Consider the following 22475-nt stretch of genomic DNA (forward strand, 5'->3'; position numbering starts at 1 on the left):
CATAGCTTTATAGTAAGTTTGGATTCAGACATTGAAGATAACCATAAAGATGAATAAATATAGTAACTATTTAAAACAAACTCAAGTATAAGCTCTGAGAGCAGAGTTTTATAAATTTTATTTATTTTATTCCTAATGTCTAGACCAGTCTCTATCATATAATACTTACTAAATAAATTGCTCAGGGAATGGAACCTCCCAAAAAGCTTCGAGTCTGATGGACAGGACAAGACTAGACATGAAATCAATAGGAACAATATTTGATAGATTAGCAGTTTTTTTCCTTCTAAATAATCCTTTCAAAAAAATCCTTTCATAGTCATAAATATTGTCATTTCAATGTGAGTATTCTGATAGCATGGGATTTGGGGTGTGCACAGCTAAACTTTAGCAACCACTACTTCAAGCTGACCCACAAATCCACTTCCTAACTGGTATGTCAGAATCGTGTTCCCAGACATCAGTATTTTCCACATGCCTTAACTTATGTTGTCTGCAAGTCTCAGGTTCATGGCTTTAAGTCCTCATAGCACCATTGGTTTTTAAAAAAATATTATTACTAAATTTTACAGTGAAATTCTGGGCTATTGGGGATGGGTAGACAGAGGAGTTTTAGAATATTTACAAATTTAAGAATTGTTTAGGAATAACAATATGTAATAATTGTTCTCAACTTGGAACCTTATCAGATCTAGGGCCCAGTTGTTACAGTTAGTCCCTTGCCTTAAAGTGGTCCTCTATTCTTAAATCTTCTTGGGACATATTCTTTCCTAGGAGTGGCACAGTAAGCTGCCTATGAAACTTATCTAGGATAAGAGGACAGGAGAGAAATCATGCCAAGCTTCCGTTATGAAATATAGAACATTCACTTTTGTCCCGATTTTTGCCAATTTTTATATTGCACCTTTCTTGTTCCCAGTGTCAAGGAATATAGAGGTGATTATTTCCACTATTTGAGGCTATTACTTAGTTTCTTTTAGGTTGTGTCACAGGAGTGAAGAGTTGAAGCTCCAAACATCATTATTGTATCTGATGAAAGAAAATGTAAAGTCAGACACAAAAAGCCAAGCAAGGAAAATTTCATTATAAGTGAAAGTAAGTGAGGCTCAAACAAAGTACAAGACAGAGAAGAGGGGTGGGTGTAAGAGCAGAGAGTGACATAGAAAACAATGCTACTTCCAAATGTACTACTGTTTGATGTTTTCTAGGAGAACTGGGGCCCACCTGTAGTTATCACTAATAAGATGTTTAACTCCTTTTTTGTCAGGAGGGGGAGTTTTTTACCCTAATTGGTCCTCTCCAGAACTGTCAAGGTGATCATCTCACACAGGGGCTTCACTTACAAGTCAATTCATGTTAATATGAGTGTTGGGGGTCAACTTCATCTTAATGTGCCTAGCTGTATTAATCAGGGTTCTGTAGAGGAACAGAATTAACAGGAAGTATGATAATAAAAAGGGAATTTGTTAGATTGACTTACACAACCAGAAGCTGAGTAGTCCACAATAGTTGTCTGCAGACTGGAGAGTTGAAAGAAGAGTAGCTGTGCAGTCCAAGAAACTGAAGCCCCAGAACAAGAGGGATCAACAGTGCTATCCTAGTCCAACTGAGACTAAAGGCTTCTAGAAACTCCTTGGAGAATCTGACAGAGTCAGAGTGAAGAAACAAGAGTCTGATATCCTCAGATGATTGCAGCAGCAATCAAGAACCCATTCAAGAAGAATGGAACTTGCATCTGAATCTGCTTTCTTGTTCTTCCAATTTTTATTCCATCCAAGCCACCATCCTGTTGGCAGTGCTTAGGGATGCTCTCCACTTCAGTTCGCTATCCCACATACCAATCATTCCTGGACATGCCCTCATTGACTCACCCAGAAGCCTCTTAATCATCAGCATCTCTTAATACTATCAAATTGACAATTCAAATTAACCATTACTCTGCCTTACTAAAGAAATTTCCCTTCTGAAATAAACTGAGACACCTATGACTAACTGTGCAATGATCCCAGTAGACTCTGTCAGGATGTAGACCCATTGATTTTTTCCTTCTAGACATTTTTCTTGATTGACTTCCTTTGTTTTTACCTGTTTATTCTCCAGGTTAGTATACCTTTTGTATTTCTACAAGTTACTTGATTGTTCATTAAAGCCAAAGAAACCTGTGACCCAGCTACTGTGTTATTGGTTAATATTCCACTGCTTATTATTAACTACTACCTAACGGTTTTAAGAAACTAATTGGTTTAGTTTTCCTTAGAGTTTATCACAGATATATATATATCTGTTGACCTTCCATGAAAATTGATATTGTGTTAACACTGGCTATTGTAGTGGCCTACCTGTCCTCTTATTCACCTGCTGTTGCCATTTCTAACATTTCTACCATTTTGATGAATCTACTTATCTCTCCTAGTTATCTGCTTCTACTCTATTTCTCTTCTGGCCATGGGCTCTCCAATTATTTTCTCCTCGTAGCTTGGAGAAAGGATGAATGCGCAGTCACTATCTAGTTGGGCAATGCTTTCATGAGCCACCTCTTAGGCCCTTGAGATGGTCTTTGGGTTGGACACTGGTCCCTGGTCAGAGTTACTTGCAATCAGAATTTTGGTGTGTCATCTGAATCATAGTGATCATACTGAAAGAACTGTTTTTGGTCACTTTTCTTATAAGGAGCCTGGGGGCCTTGGCAGATACTTAGGGCATCATATATTATTCACCCATTAATAGGCTCCTGGGAGCTTTCAGACTAAAGGGGAAGTTGAAAGTGCTGCATGTGCATTGGGTATATTTCTGGTCTTCAGAAGGAGTTATCCAAAACAAAATAAAAATATCTTCATTTACCCTGGCTGTATAACCCTTTGTAGTAGTAGTATTTTAGAACCTAATAGCAACTCAGATATATTATACTTCTGTTTTCCATTCCTTTTTATTAAATTCTTTAAAACTTTGAATGGGGGAACTTTGGATTATGTAGAGGGAAATGAGAGGGAGAGAGTATGAAAAATGGTGGAAAAAGACATCATTACCCTATGTATATGTATGATTGCATGAATGGTATGAATCTACATCATGTACAACCATAGAAACGAAATGATGTACCCCATTTGTGTACAATGAATCAAAATGCAGTCTGTAAAAAATTAAAAGATAAATAAAAAAATAGTAAAAAAAGAAAAAAGTTTTGCTAAAATGAGACCAAACTCTTACTAAATAACAAACAAAGGATCAAAGTATACACCTGGACATGAATACATGTAGCTGGACAATTAAATAAGATATAGAAAGGAAAAGAGTGAAATGTTGTGGCCAGCAGCCTACTAATAATGTTCAGGGAGTTGGAAAGCAGTTCAGAGTAGCAAGTCTGCATGCACATTTTCCTTCCAGCACAGTTAAGAAAACATCCAGAGCCTTCAGTAAGGGTTTTCTCTATTAAGCCCTTACTTGGGGTTACCAAATTTCTTAGAGGCCAAGTAGCTGAAGGATGATATTTTTTTAGGTGGTTGATGTGCCTATTTGATCATCGCTCCAAAATGAGTTGGAATTTTTTGAAACCTAGCAGGTAGCGTATCTTGCCCTCATTACTGGTATAAACAGCTTCATGAAATCACCGTACTGTTATCTTTTTCATTTCACCAAAGACTGATGCAAACTTCTTCATGGACTGGAAACCCTGGGGTAGATGAAAATACAGTGAACTGGTTGAGAACTGTTTCTAGGGTGGTGATGATCAACCCCTCCCTATGGCTGATGCCATCCTGAAGGGATGGGGGAATCCAGGCAGAGTTTGGACTGTGATGTGGCACCAACAGCACTTTTGCTGGCCTTGAAGCCTAGAGGAAAAGGGAGAGGCTGGGAGGAGTGGCAAGAGAAGGCGCTTACTGGTCTGATGACAAAGGGATTGAGACTCTAAGCAAGAAAGAAATGCTTAAAGAAAGGTTTAGAGCTTCTTTCAAGAGCTTTTTTACTGGGACTAAGAAGGAGAGTGTGTTCATAGAACTTGTTTCTTTTCCTTGGTTCCTTCCAGTGAAGTTCAGACTGAAATGGAAAGTAGTCAATTTGAGTGTGAATATAAGAGACTTTGTTTTAAAATATATTTTTCCATCCCCTTTTGATTACTGACTGTAACCTATATAGAAGGGTAAACCCTGGCTTCAGCCCAAAAATTTTTCTGGAGAATAGAGATGCCCTGTTTCTGATTTGATTTTTCTTTTTCCTTTCAGGCTGTCTGATAGGGGCTGTGAATCTCAAATCCAGCAACCGAAACCCAGTAGTACAGGAATTTGAAAGTAAGTAGGAGACACTATGAGGAGAATGGGTACCCTCTAGTGGACCTATGGTGGTCTTGCAGCCAACTTCAGGACACATGGGTCCTGAACCAGGGTTGTGCGGGGCAGCTACTCAGTGTGCCTGTGGGGAGAAAGCGGCACATAAGCAAGCCTGCAGTGCAGGCTGTGCAGGTTTTACATTGAACATTCATTTCTTGCCTGCTTTGTGCTTACACAACAAAAAGTTTCGTACATAAAGCAGGGTTAGGGAAGGTGTACGCTAAGGATCCTTACTGATGTCTTAATTGTTTTTCTGGCAAAACTTCCATCTTTTCGCAAAGTCTCTTAGAACCTGAAGGGGGCCGGGTTTATAATCTGCATGAAAGGGCTTTTAAACTAGAGATGGCTTACAGGGTCTGATTATACAAGTGAACCCAAAAGTGTTCCACGTTCACTGAGTGTTCATTTTTTTCTCTTTGCTCATTAGGTGTGGAATTGTCTTGTATCATTACGGATTCACAGACCAATGACCCTAGGATTGAATGGAAGAAAATCCAAGATGACCAAACCACATATGTGTTTTTTGACAACAAAATTCAGGGTATGATCCTGTTGTACTTTCTGCCTGTTGACCTCTCCAGTGGCCTGGGCATGCATTTAGAGCCAGCAGTTTACTTTGGATTGATAACCTGCATATGTAGCCAGGACTGTTTTTACTTTTAAAATTTATTATTATGGAAAATTTCAGACATGTAAAAGTATTGAGAATTGTGGATCAAACCTCCCTGTACCTGCCACTTAGCTTTAATAAATACCAGTTCATTAGTTAGGACTTTATGCACAACACATCTTTTTGAGGAATCAAATTGGAAGTTCTTTCTTCTCTGCTGTCTTCTTGTCATGACCTATGACAAGAGTGATCTAAGGAGTATATCAGACCTAGGTGTTTATGGAGCTACCCATTATGCCCCAGACTTTTTGCTAGAGCAGAGCCAACTGGGCAAGCACAGGGTGGCATGGTATGGCACAACATGGGAGAAGGATTGTGGTCAAGGAGGTGGCACCAGGGCAGTGGGGTGGAGAGTGGGCAGTAAACCAGGCAAGATGACAAGGGGAAGTGTGAAGAAAGGTATTTGGGCAGGAAAGAATGCTGCACATGAAGACATAAAAGCAGAGAGCTTGACTGATAGGAGTACAAGTTCCCTACCACTGGGAAGGGAGAAGAGGAGGAGATGAGGCTGACATACTGAATGCCAGGTGAGTACAGATGGAGGGCAATGTGTGAGGGCTGGCCAGAGATTTTGATGGGAAGTGCAGTGGTTATGTTTATGTTTGAGAAGATCGAAGTGGCTGTTTTGCAGGGAAGAGGTTGTAGATAGGGAAAACTTGGAACAGGGTGCCAGTGTCCTGTCAGAGGAAGTTAATGGCCTGAGCTGAGGTACTTGCAGTAGAGATTGAAGAGAAGAACTGCTAGGACTTGGCTGCTGGAGTTCAGCGGAAGACTGGGCAACAGGTAGCATGGAGTGGAAAGACATCACTTTTCTTCTGACAGAGGGAAGGAATAAACAGGAGGTCTATACAGGTATTGTCAGGGTTTTCAGAGAAGTTGAGGGTTGAAAAAGATTTCGTGAAAACAACCTGTGGTCACTTTGGTTTGGGTTCTAAATATCAGCAGAAGTCATAGGCTCTTTAAAATAGTATTGTTTTTCTCACTCACATGGGACCCTCCCTCACCCCCTTATTTTTAAAGAAATTGGAATATTACTTTGCTGCAGAGGGGTGGGGTGTTTCTTTGGCCACTTAAGCTGCCCTGGCTGAACTGTACATACGATTTAGGTCATCAGAGAAACTCTTTAAAGAATTTTCTCTTCTGGAATCTCACCCTCACCCTAGGGATGGGGAATACAAAAAAGAGAATTTACCATGCAGAACAAGAGGGCTAGAGGAAGACTTGAGTCTACTTTGTCTCTTCTTGTGCCTCAAGGCAGGACTGTATCAAAAGCACTCTTGTTACATCTCACCCTTTGAAAGTGGTTTGCTAGTATATTCACATAGTTATGCAGTCATCACCACTATCAAATTCCAGAATATCTTCATCATTCCTGAAAGAAACCCTGTGTCCATTAGCAGCCAGCCCCCACCTCCAATTCCCAGCAGCCCTCAGTCAGCTTTCTGTATTATATCAGTGTAATCTTACCTTATGTCCGGCTTCTTTCACTTAGCGTGTTTCCATGATTCACCCATGGTGTAATATGTATTAGTACCTTATTCCTTTTTATGGCTGAATAATTCCATTGTAGGTATACCACATTATTTTATCCATTCATCAGTTGATGTACTTCTGACTGTTATCACTAATACTGTTTATGCATATCCAAACACAGGTTTTGAACATAAGATTTTATGTCTGAGGGATGAATGACAAGTACAATCACAGGGTCATAATGGAGTTGGATGTTTAATATTTTTAGAAACTAACAAATTGTTTTCCAAAGTAGCTTTATCATTCTAAATTTCCACCAGCAATGTGCTTCCCACATCTTGACCAATACTTGTTACTATCTGGCTGTTTGTTCCTAAAATTCTTAGAGTGCCTAAAGTAGTATCTCCTTGTGGTTTTGAGCTGCATTTTCTTAATGACAGATGCCTCTTTCCACATGCCATTTGTGTATTTTCTTTGGAGAAATGTCCGTTCATATCTCATGTTCATTTTTAATTTGATTATTTGTCTGTTTGTTGTTGAGTTGTAAATTGTGTATGTATTCCAGATATCGGTCCTTTGTCAGACACATGAGTTGCAGATGCTCTTTCCTGTTGTGTGTATTAGATCCAAGGCTTAGCATCTATGCAGCCATTTTAAATTCTTACCATAAGTTGCTTTAACAAGAGTTAAAATGTCACTTCCTCTTCCCATCTCTCATTAACCACCCCACAGGAACATCCTCTTACTTGTCCCGTCAGCCCACCGTAAGTAAGTTCTTACACACAGGCAGCTTATAGGAGCTCATGTGACCATATGCAAACCGTACAAACCTCTCTCTAAAATACCCCAGAGCTAGGTTCTTCCTACTTCTCTCGCTTTTCCCGAGTGATGGCCTTTGTCAAACCCTGACTGGCAAATAAAACTTTGTATATGTGGATCTCCTCACATGGTTTTTGCGTTGCTCATCTGCATCACATTTTCCTTTCAGTGTGGATTATCTTTTCTCCTTCGAAGCATAAATTTTTCACTTTAATAAAGTCTAGAATAAGTATTTGTAACTTTTTTGTTGTTGTTGTTGATCTTAGAGATCCAATCTAGGACCTCACACAAGTTAGGCAAGCACAGTATCACTGAGCCATATCCCCCAGCCCTCTTTTTTTTTTTGTTATACAGGGTCTCACAGAGTTGCCAAGACTGGCCTTAAACTTGTGATCCTCATGCCTCAGTCTCCTGAGTTGATGGGATTATAAGTATGTGATACTGCACCCGGCTAGTATAACTTTCTTTTTTTTTTTTTTTAAATGTGCTTGTGCTTTTGGTGTCATGTTGAAGAGGGAAATATTACTTTATAGCTTTGGTCTTTGTAAGAGTGTTACTTAATTACTGGTCTTTGTAAGATTGTTGTTTAAATACTTGTTCAAATTGTAACATTTCTGTGCTAGGTTTGAATTATAGCTCTTAGAAGCATAAACTTGCAGTTATCTTGAGAAACTGCTGCCTGTGATAAAGGCCACTTCCCGGTATCACTTGCAGATGTTCCTCTGCCTTTGTTCTGCTTGGATAAGCTGCTTTTCGCAAGAATTCTGGTTTATGGTCCTTGGTCCAGGAATTCAAACCCACCAGTGTTGTAATGGTTAAGAAATGATGTCAAATTTCCTATAAAAGCCTTGTGTAACCTCAGCTTGGGACTCAGAATTTCAGGGCACTAGCTCCGCTGGGTCTGCCAGTGTAAATAAAGCTGAGTTCTCTAACCCCCTGAGCCGGTGCTTGGGTGCTTTGCTGAACTCAATCTCTACAACAATGTCTAAGAAACCAATGCCAAATCCAAGGTCATGAAGATTTATTCCTGTTTCTTTTTCCCTAAGAGCTTTTAAGTTTTAACTTTTATATTAGATCTTTGTTGTAAGTGAGGTTGAGGTTCAGCTTCCTTCTTTTCCATGTGGACAACGAGCTATCCCAGCATCATTTGGGAAAGTCATGTGTTTTGTTTTGTTTTTGTTTTAATGTTACTTTTTCTTTTAATGGGGAATCCCTCCTGGGACTGATGAAAAGGATATGAGGTTCCAGACTTTTAACAACAGAGACGTACAATGAATGAATGTCTCTTACATCCAACTACTTACTCTTTGTTGCTCTTAGGTTACAAAAAAAGAGTTAGTCCTGGTTACTGTCCTCATGTTAGGTAGCTACTCAGCCTTGAGTGAGTGAGCTGGGAAAAGAGAATAAAAGATGCCTGAAAGCCACAGGGAACCTTGTCTGACAGATGAGCACTTGGAAGGTGGGGGCTTAGTATGGTAAAACCTCCCCCAGCCTAATTAAAACTACCCTTTCTGACCCTATTGTCTCCAGGACCCTCCCTTATCATCAAAACTATGTAACAACCCTCAATCACCCTGATGGCCAAAATTTCTGGATTCTCACAAAACCTGATGGGGGCTATTCAAAGGGCAATGAACCCATTAAAAGAACAGGAAATGCAAACAAAAATGAGGGAGGGGCTCAGTTTCCTTAAAACTGCAAAACTGAGCACCACACCTTCTCTCTTGGAGTGGAGGTTCATGCAGTTCCTGTGCTGTCAGTCAAAAATCAGAAGGTGGAGTTGGTTGGTACTCTGGAAACTTACCTGGGATTCCAATAAAACTGGATGGCAGAATGGGTGTGCTAGCCCTCTCTTTCTCTCCCTTGAGAGTGTTCCCCTTTTCCTCTTTTCTATTCCTTCTACTAAACTCATGCTTGCTACTCTTAGTGACATGCAACATTCTTTCTGACCTGATCACAAGAATTGTGCGAAAATGCTACCTCAGTTTAATGGAAGTTCTCTGCCCTGTAACAATCACAGAATTCTCTTCTGTTATAGGAGAATAGAAACAAACCAGTCTGCAGTTTGGCATGGAATCCTGACCCCAGCGACTACCACCTTAGAGTGGCAGAAATAAGGTAGACCTGTGTCTTCTTTTATATAGGGGACTTGGCAGGTCGTGCAGAACTGTTAGGGAAAACTTCCCTGAAGATCTGGAATGTGACACGGACAGACTCAGCCCTCTATCGCTGTGAGGTTGTTGCCCGAAATGACCGCAAAGAAATTGATGAGATTACCATAGAGTTAATTGTGCAAGGTAAGAGCTTATATGAAGGTAAAGTGTTTTTCCTCAGGCTTCATGAGTCTGTAGCTATAAAGCAAGTCATCAGTTCCATTTCTTTCCATTTCTTTCCTTCCAGAGTTTGGCTCCTGAGGGTATCCCATGACTTGAGGGAGGGGAGCTTGCAAGCCTGAGACTGAGTTTAGGGGGAAGGTGAGAAGGAAGTGGAGCTTCCACTATTCTCACCAAATGTAGGAAGTGCTTTAGCATACTTTATGTCCTCCACAGCATCCTCCTGAAGCTGGAAGGAATTAAAAATGCATGTGTGATTGGACTTGGGGTGGGATGAATTATTGAGGGTAGGAAAGAGTCTACCTGACTGATGACTGGGAATGCAGTGGTGTAGGAGCTCCTTGGCCAGCTTCCTTGTCTTTGGATCTGATTTAGGAGAGTGTTGGATGTTACCATGTTGCTGAGATCTTCAATACCAACCCATGTTTTTCCTGCAGTGAAGCCAGTAACTCCTATCTGCAGAGTGCCAAAGGCTGTCCCTGTAGGCAAGGCAGCAACACTGCAGTGCCAGGAGAGCGAGGCTTATCCCCGGCCTTACTACAACTGGTATCGAAATGATGTGCCGCTGCCAACAGATTCCAGAGCCAATCCCAGATTTCGAAATTCCTCTTTTCTCTTAAACCCTGAGACAGGCACTCTGGTAAGAACTCTTCTAAGCGGTGAGGATGGAGATGTCTTTGTTGGGGGCAATGGATGCTTTTTGTGGAAAGAACAGTTATTAAGAGAGAGTAAAACTACTTTAAGACAGGAGCTAAAAATCCAGGATATTGAGATTCTACAAGAAAAATAATCCTTCATTTATAAACAAGTCCTATGAGGGTAAAATAAGGGAAACCTATAGATTTAAAAGGGACCAAGGAAGGGATATTAGCCAAATGTTATAAGTGGATGTAGAAGTCCTGATTTGGACTCAATTTGGACTGTACAAACCATTAGGTGATAATCAGGGAAATTTGATTATTGGCTGGATATTTGATGATACTAAGCAATTGCTGATTGGTTTAGGCATGATAATAGCATTGTGATTATGATTTTAGAAGTTTTATTTTATATCAATAAATATTGAAGTATTTATGGATAAAATATGCCTGGAATTTGTTTCAAAATAACCCAGTGCTGGTGCTGGTAGGAAGTAGATGAGGAAAGGAAATGAGATTTGTCATCAGCAAGTCACCCCAAGCTTCTACAGCATATAGTTCTTACAGCAAGGTGGGGTTGATCTGTGGAATACCCAACTGTACATGGTAATTAAATGGGTTTTAATAGGATCCTTAGTATTTGTTTGGACAAAGTGTTACCTAAGGAGCAGTCCTGGTCAGAGTCCCTTCACCAAATAAAATTAAGCGCAGCCTCACATTTTGGATGTTACCTGGCTTTGGATACCAAGGGGAGCTCAATGTTGGGCAGCTCTTAGGCCAGAGTGTCAGAAAGCATTGAAGGAGGAAGCTGGAAATGCCTGGGAAGCCACAGAAAACCAGAAGCAAATTGGCAGATTCTGACTATATTCTGGACTCAGCAGGACCTTGGCAGCTTCAGCTTCCTCACTCCTGTCCCTTAGAGGGCTGCCCTGATGATTGGTCTCAGAATTTACCTTCATTTCTTGAAACAGGTTTTTAGTGCTGTTCATAAGGAGGACTCTGGGCAGTATTATTGCATTGCTTCCAATGATGCAGGCTCGGCCAAGTGTGAGGAACAAGAGATGGAAGTCTGTGAGTTACTTTTTGGAAAGATTTTATTCAAAGACTGGGAAGTGAATAGAACATTTAAAATTGACTATTAGGCAACCAGTTTAGACAATGTTCTGCCATGTTCTTCTTTCTTCTGGAGCTGGCAGGATTCACCAAGATCCCTTGGAGAAGTTGAAGGCAGGCTGAGAAAGTGCTGTGTCTAGATAGGTGGCGCTCTGACATTCTGGGGTCTTCCGGTGCTGGAAACATGGCCAGTCATGTAACTTTCACAGAGTATAATTAACTCTCTTTCTTTGATAATTGATAGAATCATCAAAATACAAGGTGGTATAAGGCTTCCAGAAATTTTTCCAGTTACAAATTATTTTGCAGGAAACTGATTGATAGTGTTTTTCGCCTAATTTTACCCTGCTTTGTGATAATGCCTTCTCAAGGGCTCTGATTATAAGGGGGAGGTGTTGAGAGGAAGAAGGGAATGGATAGAGTGTGTCTGAACCACGTGGGGAGTTTCTTGACTCTTTCCCTCTTCCTGTTTGTAGCCACCCCAGAGCAGGGGATTCCAAAATTGCTTGATGATAAGAACCATTTGGACCCACCCCAGTTATATGCTAGAAATGTGTATAAAACAAGTATTCCAGGTGGATGTTTTCTGTCAAATTTGGGAAACTGCTCTAGGACTACTTTCTCTTTGAGTGAGAATCCTGAGTTGATATGTTCCCTGCATGTTTTTCCATGCACTGTTATTTGCCACTGGTGTTCCCAGATCACGGGTGACCAAGTGTCTTTGCCCAGTGTAGAGAAATAAGAAAAAGGAATGCAGGGGGCATCGTCTAAGAGGGCTTGTAGATAGGAGGCCAGACAGTTAATGAAAGGTCAAGTTTTCACTTAGTACTTTTTACTTTTAAGGCTTCAAATGAACTTTCTCCCCCCAAATAGCCCACAACAAAGGAAGGTTCTGGAAATTAGGATTTTTTTCCCCCCTTCCTTATATGTCCTGGCTTCTAATTCTGTACTTAATGTAACCATTTTTTCCACTAATAGTATCCTTAGGCATTTAGCCAGAGGATTTAAAAATCGAGCCCCTCTTAATTCAGTCTGGAGAGTGACTGCATGGTTAGTGTCAGTACCTTATACATGGTATCAGGGGTTATGGTATCCTGTGTGTTCTAGGCTAGAAAGATTTTAAGTGTTCTCAGTTTACTCTCCTGGCTAGGGTAGGCATGAGAGGGCAGAAGGGTGAAGGAAGGAGGCATGGTAGGTCAAGGTGTTTTTTAAGAACAGATAGTGTATATCATCCCTTCTCACAATCCTCCCTTTCCACAGATGACCTGAACATTGCTGGAATTATTGGGGGTGTTCTGGTTGTTCTTGCTGTCTTGGCCATGATAACGTTGGGCATCTGTTGTGCATATAGACGCGGCTACTTCATCAACAATAAACAAGATGGAGAAAGGTGAGCCTGCCTTACATGAGAAAAGCAAAGTGTGGCCTGGCATTAATATGATGAACACACCACTGAACTGCCCTCTTCTGTTCACAGTTACAAAAGCCCAGGGAAGCCTGATGGAGTTAACTATATCAGGACAGATGAGGAGGTAAGGAGGAAAGAGTAGGTAGCATTTAGAAAATCTGGGGGTGGGGTAGGGAGGTTTCCTAGGTGTGTCCAGTGGGAAGATGGCATTCTAGCTAGGAAATAGAGGGGCCCATGGGAAGGTTTCTGAGTTACACTGCAGACCCTGAGTCTTCAGCTCTGCACAGGTAACCTGTGCACAGCAGTGGCACTGGCACTTTTCAGGCTCTAGTGGATGTCCCTGTTTAAGCATGATCATTTCTTTCATTTTGTTTTGTCCTTGGTTTCCTCTTTGGAGACTTATTTAGCCCCTGTGTGATTTAACCAGTTCTCTCTTTCCCACCACCTTGTGAGACCTCTGGATTGCTTCTAATTTTGCACTGGCTTTGCAGGGTGACTTCAGACACAAGTCATCGTTTGTGATCTGAGACCCGGCGGTGTGGCTGAGAAGCACATGCAGATACCTCTACTAGAAACTCCTGTCAAGGGCAGCCATGAGCCAAGTGCACTTGGACAGAGCTAGACACTCATGCAGAAGCTTTTTGTTTTGGCCAAAGTTGACTGCTACTCCTTTCTTACTCTTTTAACAAGCCACACAAATAAAAAAATCTTCCACAAGATGGGCACAGTAACCACTAGGAAAAGGAACTGAGTGAGTTCACGAGTTGGGTCCCTAGTTTGTTGCTGACCCAATTCTTACATGGGTATTAGGGTGATCTGAAAGGTCTTGCCCACATCATTTCTCCTGGGCTGGGCACCATAGATCTGATTTTGCCACTGGCTGTGTTCATCAGCTATAAGTACTGGCCACAGAGGATGAGGTGACTGTGACAGCAACAATGTGAGTATGACACAATATCTGCAGCTGCTGTCTCCAATAATAACCTCAGAAATGACTTCGCATGCAGTGCCTCATTCCATGGACCCTCAGATCCCTGCACTGTCTCTTCTTAAGGCTCTGGTGATTGGTTTTGTGTGTCCATCTTGGAGGATCTTTTTGGATCAGCATTTTATAAAAAACCAAAATCAGGAAGGTAAATGGCTTGCTGGAAGCGGGCGCTTCTTACCCGAGGAACCCTCCTAGTCCATGAGAGTGTATGGATTTAAGGAAACCTTCATCTTAGGCTAAAGTTTGAAATGGTACTGAAAGATGCTTTTCTATGGGTCTTGCTTATTTTATAAAATTTTACATTCTAAATTTTTCTAAAGATGTATTTTGATTATTGAAAAGAAAATTTCTATTTAAACTGTAAATATATTGTCATACAGTGTTTTAAAAACTATTTTTTTTTTAAAAAAAGAGTTTCACTTAAGATAGAAGTTCTAAGCTACTTGTATTAAATTGGAAAGTACCAATAGTTGAGAGTATTGTACCCAAGGAATCCTCTCAAGGTTTACTAGAACATTCCTTTGTCCATGTGTTTTAGCATTTTTCATTAGAAAACTTATGCCATGTGTACAGCAGACCATTTGTTGCTTAGGAAACCTTTAAAAAATTCCAGTCTAGCACTGTTGATATCTGCGCATCTCTCCAGAAGAAACATAGGGAGCTCTTAGATTAGCTCTGAACTGCCTTTGAGATCACAACTGCCTGTGCCCAAAGACTGCCAAAGAAGCCCTTAGACACCCAGAGTGATCACGTTGAGTCAGATACCACTAACTTGTAGGTGCTGGTGAGAAGGCACACTTGTGCCTTCACAGTCCTCACCATGGCTGTGTCCCTATTAGCTTCAGTAGTGTTGACCATTTGCTATATAGCTTTTAGAGGTTCTAATGTGGGCACTTAGGAAACTTGGTGTCTTCTGTGCAGCATCCCAGACTTAGGGTTCCTGAAACAGACTTTCTTTTGGTTGTAGGTGGCTTACAAATCAGCCATTGCTATTTGTTTTTTAAGTTAATTTTAATTTTGTGTAGTTATAAGACTGTCAAGGGCCAAAGGCTATTTTGAAACCAGATCAGTCAACTTCAATCATATTTTTAAAAGAAAATGAATCCAACTGATTCTCTTTGCTGTGAAGAAAGCATCTGACACTGTAGGTTCTTCTCTTTCCTTCATAATAAACCATTATGTGGTGGCAGCCAGTCCAGCCTTTTGAAGACTATAAGGAAGTGCAGCCAGGGTCAAAGCCTGATGGTGAGGAAAGTAAAATGCTTGCCTGAATCAAAAGCTGTTTTCTAATTTTGATTTTAACTCTTTTTATCTACCTGAGACACTGCTCACTAGAAACTTTGTCCAAAAGCCTTTGTTCTTCAAGAGCAGATGTTTTAGCTTCAAATACAGTGCTGTGTTGGCTTCATCATGTGAAGTGGGTTGAAGCAAGGAGCTTCTCAGAGGAGCGCCTAATTCCATGTGTGCCTGGAGGGTGGTTTTTTTGGTAGAATGTAGTCACCTTGTAATTTGCCTCTTAGTGTCTTAATTTTTTTTTTTATACTTTTGAGGTTTTTCTTTTTTTTTAAATTGAATACTTGAGACATGTTGACTTTTTAAAGTTGTATGAAATACTGTGCTGTGGGATATTTGGCAGGAGCAGCAGGCAGCTCTCCCACATTTGCTCAGATGCATCTGCATCTTGAATGCTTAAGAGTTGAGACTATCCTTTCGTGTCTGCCACCTCCAGGAAGGAAGGGGGTCATTCTCCCAATCTAACTGTTGAGGAATAACATACTAGCCTTCTTGGCAGTAATAGTGACAGGGTGGCCCTGTCACTTCCCTTCTTACACCCTAGAGCCTTCTGCCCTAGTGCCATGGAACTGGGTCTGACATGTGGAACTTGGGAAACGGTTGCTTGTGATGGTAAAACTGCAAACAGAGAAGAGCACCCATGCATCTTTAAGATGTGAATGTGACTAAAGAGGCCTGTGCAAGGCTGTTCTCTGGCCTGACATGGATGTTGCTGTACATAGTTGTTATAGACTTGTACTAACACACCTGTAATGTGGTATTTGTTTAAATCTCATTTATAAAAGCTTAAAAAAAAAAAATCTTCATTCTTTCTTGATTGTGCTTATGTTAACTTTCATGTGTCTTCCTAGCATTTTGTTAGGCAGGTACACTGAACAAGTAGTGTCATTGCTGTCTGCAGGGAAGTCAGTACCTGGACTGGAACCAAGTGTGTGTTCACTCAGGAACAGCTTTTTGAGTCACTCAACAGTGATGAAGCTACCTTTGTCACACATCAATTATGGCAGAGCTGTGTACAGTAACTTTCCATCCTCCAAACCTAACTTAATACACATGCTGAAAACATAAATAGTGCTGAGCATGGTGGTGCACAGTTGTAATTCCAGAGGCTTGGGAGGCTGAGGCAGGAGGATCTGAATGAAGTTCAAGGCCAGCATCAGCAACTTTAGTGAGGCCCTAAGCAACTTAATGAGAACATGTCAAAATAAAAATTAAAAAAGGCTGGAGATATAGTTCAGTAGCTAAGTGCCCCTGGATTCAATCTCTGTTACCAAACAATAAGAAAAACTCTGACAAATAGTAACTTTGGGGAATGGGGATGTAGCATAGTGGTAGAGCACTTGCCTAGCATGTGTTAGGTCCTGGAATTAATCCCTAGCACTTAAAAAGAAAAAAAAATTTCTGTATGAGTTATTAAAAAAAAAGTTGAACTTTTACTTCTATGATTGAAATTAGAAAATGGAACCAATAATGCATGGTGACCAGCTACTTGAGAGGCTGAGGCAGTAAGATGGCTTGAGAACGGCTCAAGAGTGGGCTGGGGGTTGGGGTGCAGGTGAAGCCTGGGCACCATAATGAGACCTTATCTCACAAAAAAAACGAAACAGAAAAAGAAAAAAAAGCCAACTGGATTTCATCCTAGGCATTCTTGGACAAACAATTTTAAGTTCACCTGCTAGTGCCAACAAAAAGAGACTCAGGTCACACCCCATTGTGAAGCGATCCTTAGCAAAACGTCACACAAATCAGCAGCAGAGCCGTTCCACATAGGGAACATCAAGCTGTTTTAAAAAGCAAGACTCATGCTAATAAGGTCGTTGTCAGGAGGCAGACAGCTTCCATATGGGAACAAAGGCAGCGGGCAGGTGAACCAAGCCTTAGGGACAAACACAGTCATCTTGTTCTTAACAGGAAAGACTTGGTTTCATTCTTAAATACTTTAAATAAAATTAATACGCCCACCAGTGAAAGCCCTGTTCAAAAAATTCTACTGACTACTAGAAGATGGTATTTATGCTTGACCTTTATTTTATAGTTCATTTTAGAAAGCTATACACTTTTTAAAAAATCTGCATTATAAATAATAGAAAAAATATTACAATCGAAATTTTGTCATTAGACATGGGAAAATATTTATATAAGGAATTTAAACAAGCTAACAGGAGCTTAATTCATATAAAAGAAAGTTGAAATTTTCCAAGTTGTGTTCAGTAAAGATCAGATCATAGCCTATCGGAATGGACCTGAATTCAGATGGATAAAATTATAATATTAAATAGCTTAATTATAGGATAAGAAAATCTAAATCTGGCATTTCTCTATTATTTCACAATTTTTAAACCACATACATCATGAAGAAAAATATAAAAGGCTAGCCAGCCAAACACTGGTGAACAAACAGCGCTAGGTCAGATTCTAAGGAAAAGCTTTGGTATTACATAATGAAACATTGCCTGAGGCATACAGCAAGTGATTCCTCTGCCTTTCCATGCTCAGGATTCAACAGTGTTCCCTTGGGCTCTTGTCTTCCTGGACACGCACTGGAATACACTGTTTCAGTTGGCTGTTTTCAGGGGGATCTTTCGGAGGGATCTCCGACTGGGGGTTGGGTTGTCTTTATTCCTGGCTGGAGACTTCACATTCCACTGCTGAGGCTGGGGAGGTCTAGGGGAAGAAATGAGGCAGTGATTCTAAAACTAAAAGAAAAACCCTGATCAAAACAGAACTCTTGGGGCTGGGGAGACAGCTTGGTCGGCAGAGTGCCCTGGGTTAGATCCCCAGCATCGCAAAAAACAACCAACCAACCAACAACAACAAAAACAGAACTCTTTGGTAAACTTACGGTTTATCAGGCAATGATAAACACAAAACGTCATTTCCTTGACTCTGGGCTTCAGTTTTCTCTGAAACGGAATCAAACAAATTCAGTTTTCTAAGAACTTCAAAGCCAGCTAATGTATCAGACAAGAAGGAAACCCAGAACTTGCCTTTGGCTGAAAAAGAAGTCCGTGGTGGTGTTCCTATGTAACTGACCCCTGCTCCAAATGTGACGTCACTGATGGATTCTGGGGAAAGGGAAAACAGCACTGTTAATGAAAAGCTGGTCAAACACAGGTATCATGCAGTCACCTGAGCAAGTCAACCAACAAGCTTTGCTCTGGTTTCTTTCACTCCATCAGCTGGCAGGCCTCAATTTGACCTTTCCCCAGGACTGGCAGTGCAGAGAAGCTCCTTTCTCCTGGAAGCTCTTCCTTCCTCTGATCACAGCCCTCCTCAGGCTGCTCTGCACTATCTGTACCTTCCCTGTGCCTCTCTCTGGTTTCTCACCCACCCTTCATCTTTAAGGACCGTTCAAATGCCAACGACTTGAAATTCCACTCAGAGCCCTTTCAGGTCTTGGTTCTACACTCCCTATTGTTCATCATCCGAGTCCCCTGATGAGATGTCACCAGCTTCACCTCTGGTCTTTGACATATTCCTGTGTTTCTAGCCAATAAATGGGCTGTCCAAGCTAGTAACACCAGCCATCATTAGCTACTCTGCCACACAGAATCAGCGACCAGGTCCTGTCCATTTTAGTTTCCAAGTATCCCTCCAACCTTGTTACCTGTACTCCTGCCTCGCCATGAACATTTCAGTCCATTTCACCCCTCACTCTTTCCTTTCATGGTGCTCTCCACCTCGACCTTACCTCTTCCAGGGAGGCTGAAGAGCTCAGTGCAGCCTAGGAACATTGACTGGGTTTGCACTGTGGCTGTGTCTTATTAAGAACTACACTAGAACCTCAAGTCTCTTCAGTGGGAGTAAAAATGTATCTGTCCTGAAGGGGTTGGGTCGGGATTAAATGAGATCATTTATGTAAGTGTTTAACACAGTATTTGGTACAAGGTAATCGTTGGACAAATGTTAGCCACTAGTATAATTTACTAGCTACTATCTTCTATGTCACTGGAGTGATGTTTAATTAAAGACCTTTAATTAAATATCTTATAGTGACTACCTTGCTTAGGCATTTCAGTGACTATTCCCAGGAGGGCCTAAATTCCATTCTCAGTCTGAGCTGGCCTTGATCTGCCTTTACAAACTCACATGCTGCCTGCACACTCTGTGTTCCAACTGTACTTACCCATCTGTGGCTCACTATTCTCACAGGCCCTGGTCTGTCACACTGTGTGCACGCTCAGCTTCTTGGCCTAGCCTGCCCATCCCATCTGCCCACCACACACCCACTGTGTAGCCCACTTCCAGCGGGTGGAGCACATGCTCAACCCCACATCTGACGCCTTCTTTCTGCAAGCACATTTGTGAGGCAAGCTTAGAGTTCTTATCATTCTTCTCACACTATAACTTTGAGTACAGATTGTACTGAACTAGTTAAATGTTTTCTTAGTTTTTGCAATACTGGGGATAGAACCAAGGTCCTCACACATGCTAGGCAAACATTCTACCCCTGGGCTACATCCCTAGCCCCCCCCCTTTTTTTAAATTTTGAGACAAGAGTCTTGCTATTAATCAGGTTGGCCTTGAACTGCCATCCTCCTGCCTTCGCCTCCTGAGTAGCTGGATGACAGATGCACATCACCATACCCAGCCTAGTCTAGGTCCTGAAATTCACTGAAGTGCTATGTACCTGAATGCTGCTCAGGCTTCATTAATAGTGGCAGAAAATTGTATCATCATCGCCTCCATTAAAACAGCTCAGCACTGTTTATTCCTGTTCCTGTGAATTTTCTCTTTCCAGTGCTGTCATTTGGAACTCCCCTTCCATACACGTTACATTTCCCATTCAGAAGTCTGTGCATTCCAGGTGATAATTCTCCCATCATTACAAAAGAATCTATGTGGTGGCTCTTCACATCCCCAGTGTACTCTTAGAATCAAAGGCAAGGAGGATATTTGCTACTTGCATTATTAAGCAGTAAGAGGGACATGCTAAAATCCCCCACAGATTCTAGTCAAAACTTCAGCTCTGAAAATGATTCTTTTCCATTCAGCAAAACTACTGTGTGAATACCACTGGTGGGCTACAGTGGTTGAGTTAGGTGGTCATTTTCTTACTGGAGAGTAGGAAATGCGAAGTAGAGATCTCTTCCTGACAATTACCCACCTAAACTTGGGTCACCAAATGAATTTGTATTCTCAGACCATGCTGGAAACAGCACTGAATGCTCTTAAAGTCTCTGATAATTCTCCCAGGAAGAAGAGTTAATAGGAGACCATTCTTTAAGCATTTCCTCCTGGTTCAGAATAAAGAGATGAACAGAAGTTGCACCAATAGAAACATTACATTCTGTAGCCTGGAGAAAGAACAAGTGCTCTCCTGACCCAGTGACAACGGAGTCTTATTTTCAGTGTGGAGACGAGTCCACGCTGCAAATTAAAGTAGCATTAACACACTATGCCAGGTTTCACGGCTGAGGAACACATGCTGCCAGGAAACCAAATGAAGACTGAAATCAGGGACTCATGAGATAAGTAAAACTAATGAGATGCATTCTTCCTGTTTCTTTAGCATATGGCACCTAACTGCCAAAATAGACACATTTGATACCCCCAAGCCAGGAACACAGAACATACACACTATTTTTCTCTTTGAAAGAAGCTGGCTATTTTACACATGTAAATAAACAGGAAGCCAGCATCACCCACTGACTGTCATGATCCACTTGTCTGAGGAGAGGTAGGTGGGAATTCTGTCATTCACGAATCTCCCTTGTAAGAGGGTCCTGTGAAAAACTAGCTATAACCCTGTAAACATTCTAAACCACGCATCACAGGTTAAGAGAACCAAAAGCAAGCAGCTAGGACAAAGGAGGAGCACAAGAGAAGTGAAGCAACTACAGGTGTGACAAACAGTGGCCAATCCTGTGTAGCTCCACTACCATAGAACATCTCAGCACTATGGTCATCTCTTAATGCCAGGGTCAGAGGTGGCAAAGATGGGCTCAAGAGAGGACAGAGAGGTTGGAATCAGAGGACTGAGCTCAGCCCCCAGTTCTGCCACTGAACAGATCACCATGACAGTTCCCATATCCCAGGCTCTATGGTTTATCCCAAGGAGATAGGAGTAAAAAGCTTGCAAACAAACAGCAAGGATAGAGAGAAGATGGACAGAAGTATGGTGAGTACTGCTGAGAGGGCCAGAATGCCACAGGAGGGTGCCTGCTCTAGCCTGAGGGTTCCAGATGAAGACATACTATGTGAAGCCTGTACATGACTTGTACAGGTATCCAAGGAGACTGACCATCACTGGAGTACCTAATGTGGGGACACATGAGCACAACAGGCAGCATTTGGAAATGACAGTACATATTTTGGACAGTAATAGTTTTCTTACAGGTTGAGTGCCCCCAGTCTGAGAAGTGGAAATCTGGAATTCTCTAACACCTGACATTTTTGTGAAGGAAAAATAAGTAGGAAATTCCACGTATGACCTCTTAAGATGGGTCATAGGCACACTAGAAATACTGTATAAATTTACTTTCAGGCTATGTGTATAAGGTTTATATGAGACATAAATAATTTTCTACTTATCCTTGGGTCCCATTCCCTTGATGCCTCATTATGTATATACTAATATTCCAAAATCTGAAAGTATCTGAAATCTGAAACAAACCTTTTGGATAAGAGATCCTCAACTTGTATAGTAATTTTTTCAAAATAATGGTTTTCATGGAGTATGAATCATTAAGAAGTTATACAACAAAAACTGGAGGGGGGAAATGCTCTTCTTGCTTGCCTCTAATTTGAAATGAAAAGAATGGGACAGTAGAAAAAAGCACCCGGTGGGGAATAAGAAGACACAGGCTCTCAGCATAGGTGGGTACAATCCTTGACACACCATTAGTCTTCCAGCCTCAGTTTGCTCTGAAATGAAGCTCTATAGCACACCAGGCACCTGCCAGTGCTATCCTCTGACCTCTTCCTAGGGCAGCCCAGCTTTGCACACCGAGTGTGCCAGGCAGGGAGGTAGTGACAGGGCTGCCTCCACAAATGATGCAGTCTTGGTCAGTGACCTGACCTAGCTGTGCCTCAGCTTCACGTCTGTCACACAAGGATCCGTCACAGGTTGTTCTGAGGTTTAACTGAGTTAACATACAAATACTGGGGAGAATACCCGACACTAAGTCAGTGCTCACTTAAGTGAACAAGTATGATCACTTAGTCTGACTACTGCACTATAGTGTGGCCCATTGTCAGGAAAAAGCTTTATCCAATTACAAGAACCATCTTTTAAGAGAAAGAGTTTCAGCACAACTCTAGCAAATACATGACTGTAGGGGAGAGCAGGGGAAGCCAGCTTATACAAACTGGTTACTTACTCTCAGGGGTGCTGATTGCTCGTTTAGTTACATGGTCAATAGCTCCATTAGACTCTCGCTCCAAGCTATAGGAAGATGCTAGGATAAAAAGGA

The 22475-nt window shown here is 41.4% G+C and overlaps 2 protein-coding genes across 2 annotated transcripts in view; one reads left to right on the plus strand and one right to left on the minus strand.

Annotated features, from left to right (window-relative positions):
- The window catches only part of JAM3 (junctional adhesion molecule 3), a 79058-nt gene extending 61662 nt beyond the window's left edge, over positions 1-17396 (plus strand). Inside the window, exons 2-9 of the mRNA XM_079102117.1 lie at positions 4221-4286; positions 4753-4866; positions 9432-9584; positions 10058-10260; positions 11230-11329; positions 12632-12761; positions 12849-12903; positions 13271-17396. Of these exons, the coding sequence (XP_078958243.1) occupies positions 4221-4286; positions 4753-4866; positions 9432-9584; positions 10058-10260; positions 11230-11329; positions 12632-12761; positions 12849-12903; positions 13271-13306 (857 nt within the window). The 3' untranslated portion in view covers positions 13307-17396. The remainder of the gene's footprint in view (positions 1-4220; positions 4287-4752; positions 4867-9431; positions 9585-10057; positions 10261-11229; positions 11330-12631; positions 12762-12848; positions 12904-13270) is intronic.
- Positions 17068-22475, minus strand: part of NCAPD3 (non-SMC condensin II complex subunit D3) — a 57775-nt gene continuing 52367 nt past the window's right edge. The window contains 3 exon segments of the mRNA XM_079102108.1: positions 17068-17724; positions 17903-18125; positions 22383-22460. Coding sequence (XP_078958234.1) covers positions 17616-17724; positions 17903-18125; positions 22383-22460 — 410 coding nt within the window. The 3' untranslated portion in view covers positions 17068-17615.

This window comes from Sciurus vulgaris (genome assembly GCF_902686455.1).
Source record: "Sciurus vulgaris genome assembly, chromosome: 11".
NCBI lineage: Eukaryota > Metazoa > Chordata > Mammalia > Rodentia > Sciuridae > Sciurus > Sciurus vulgaris.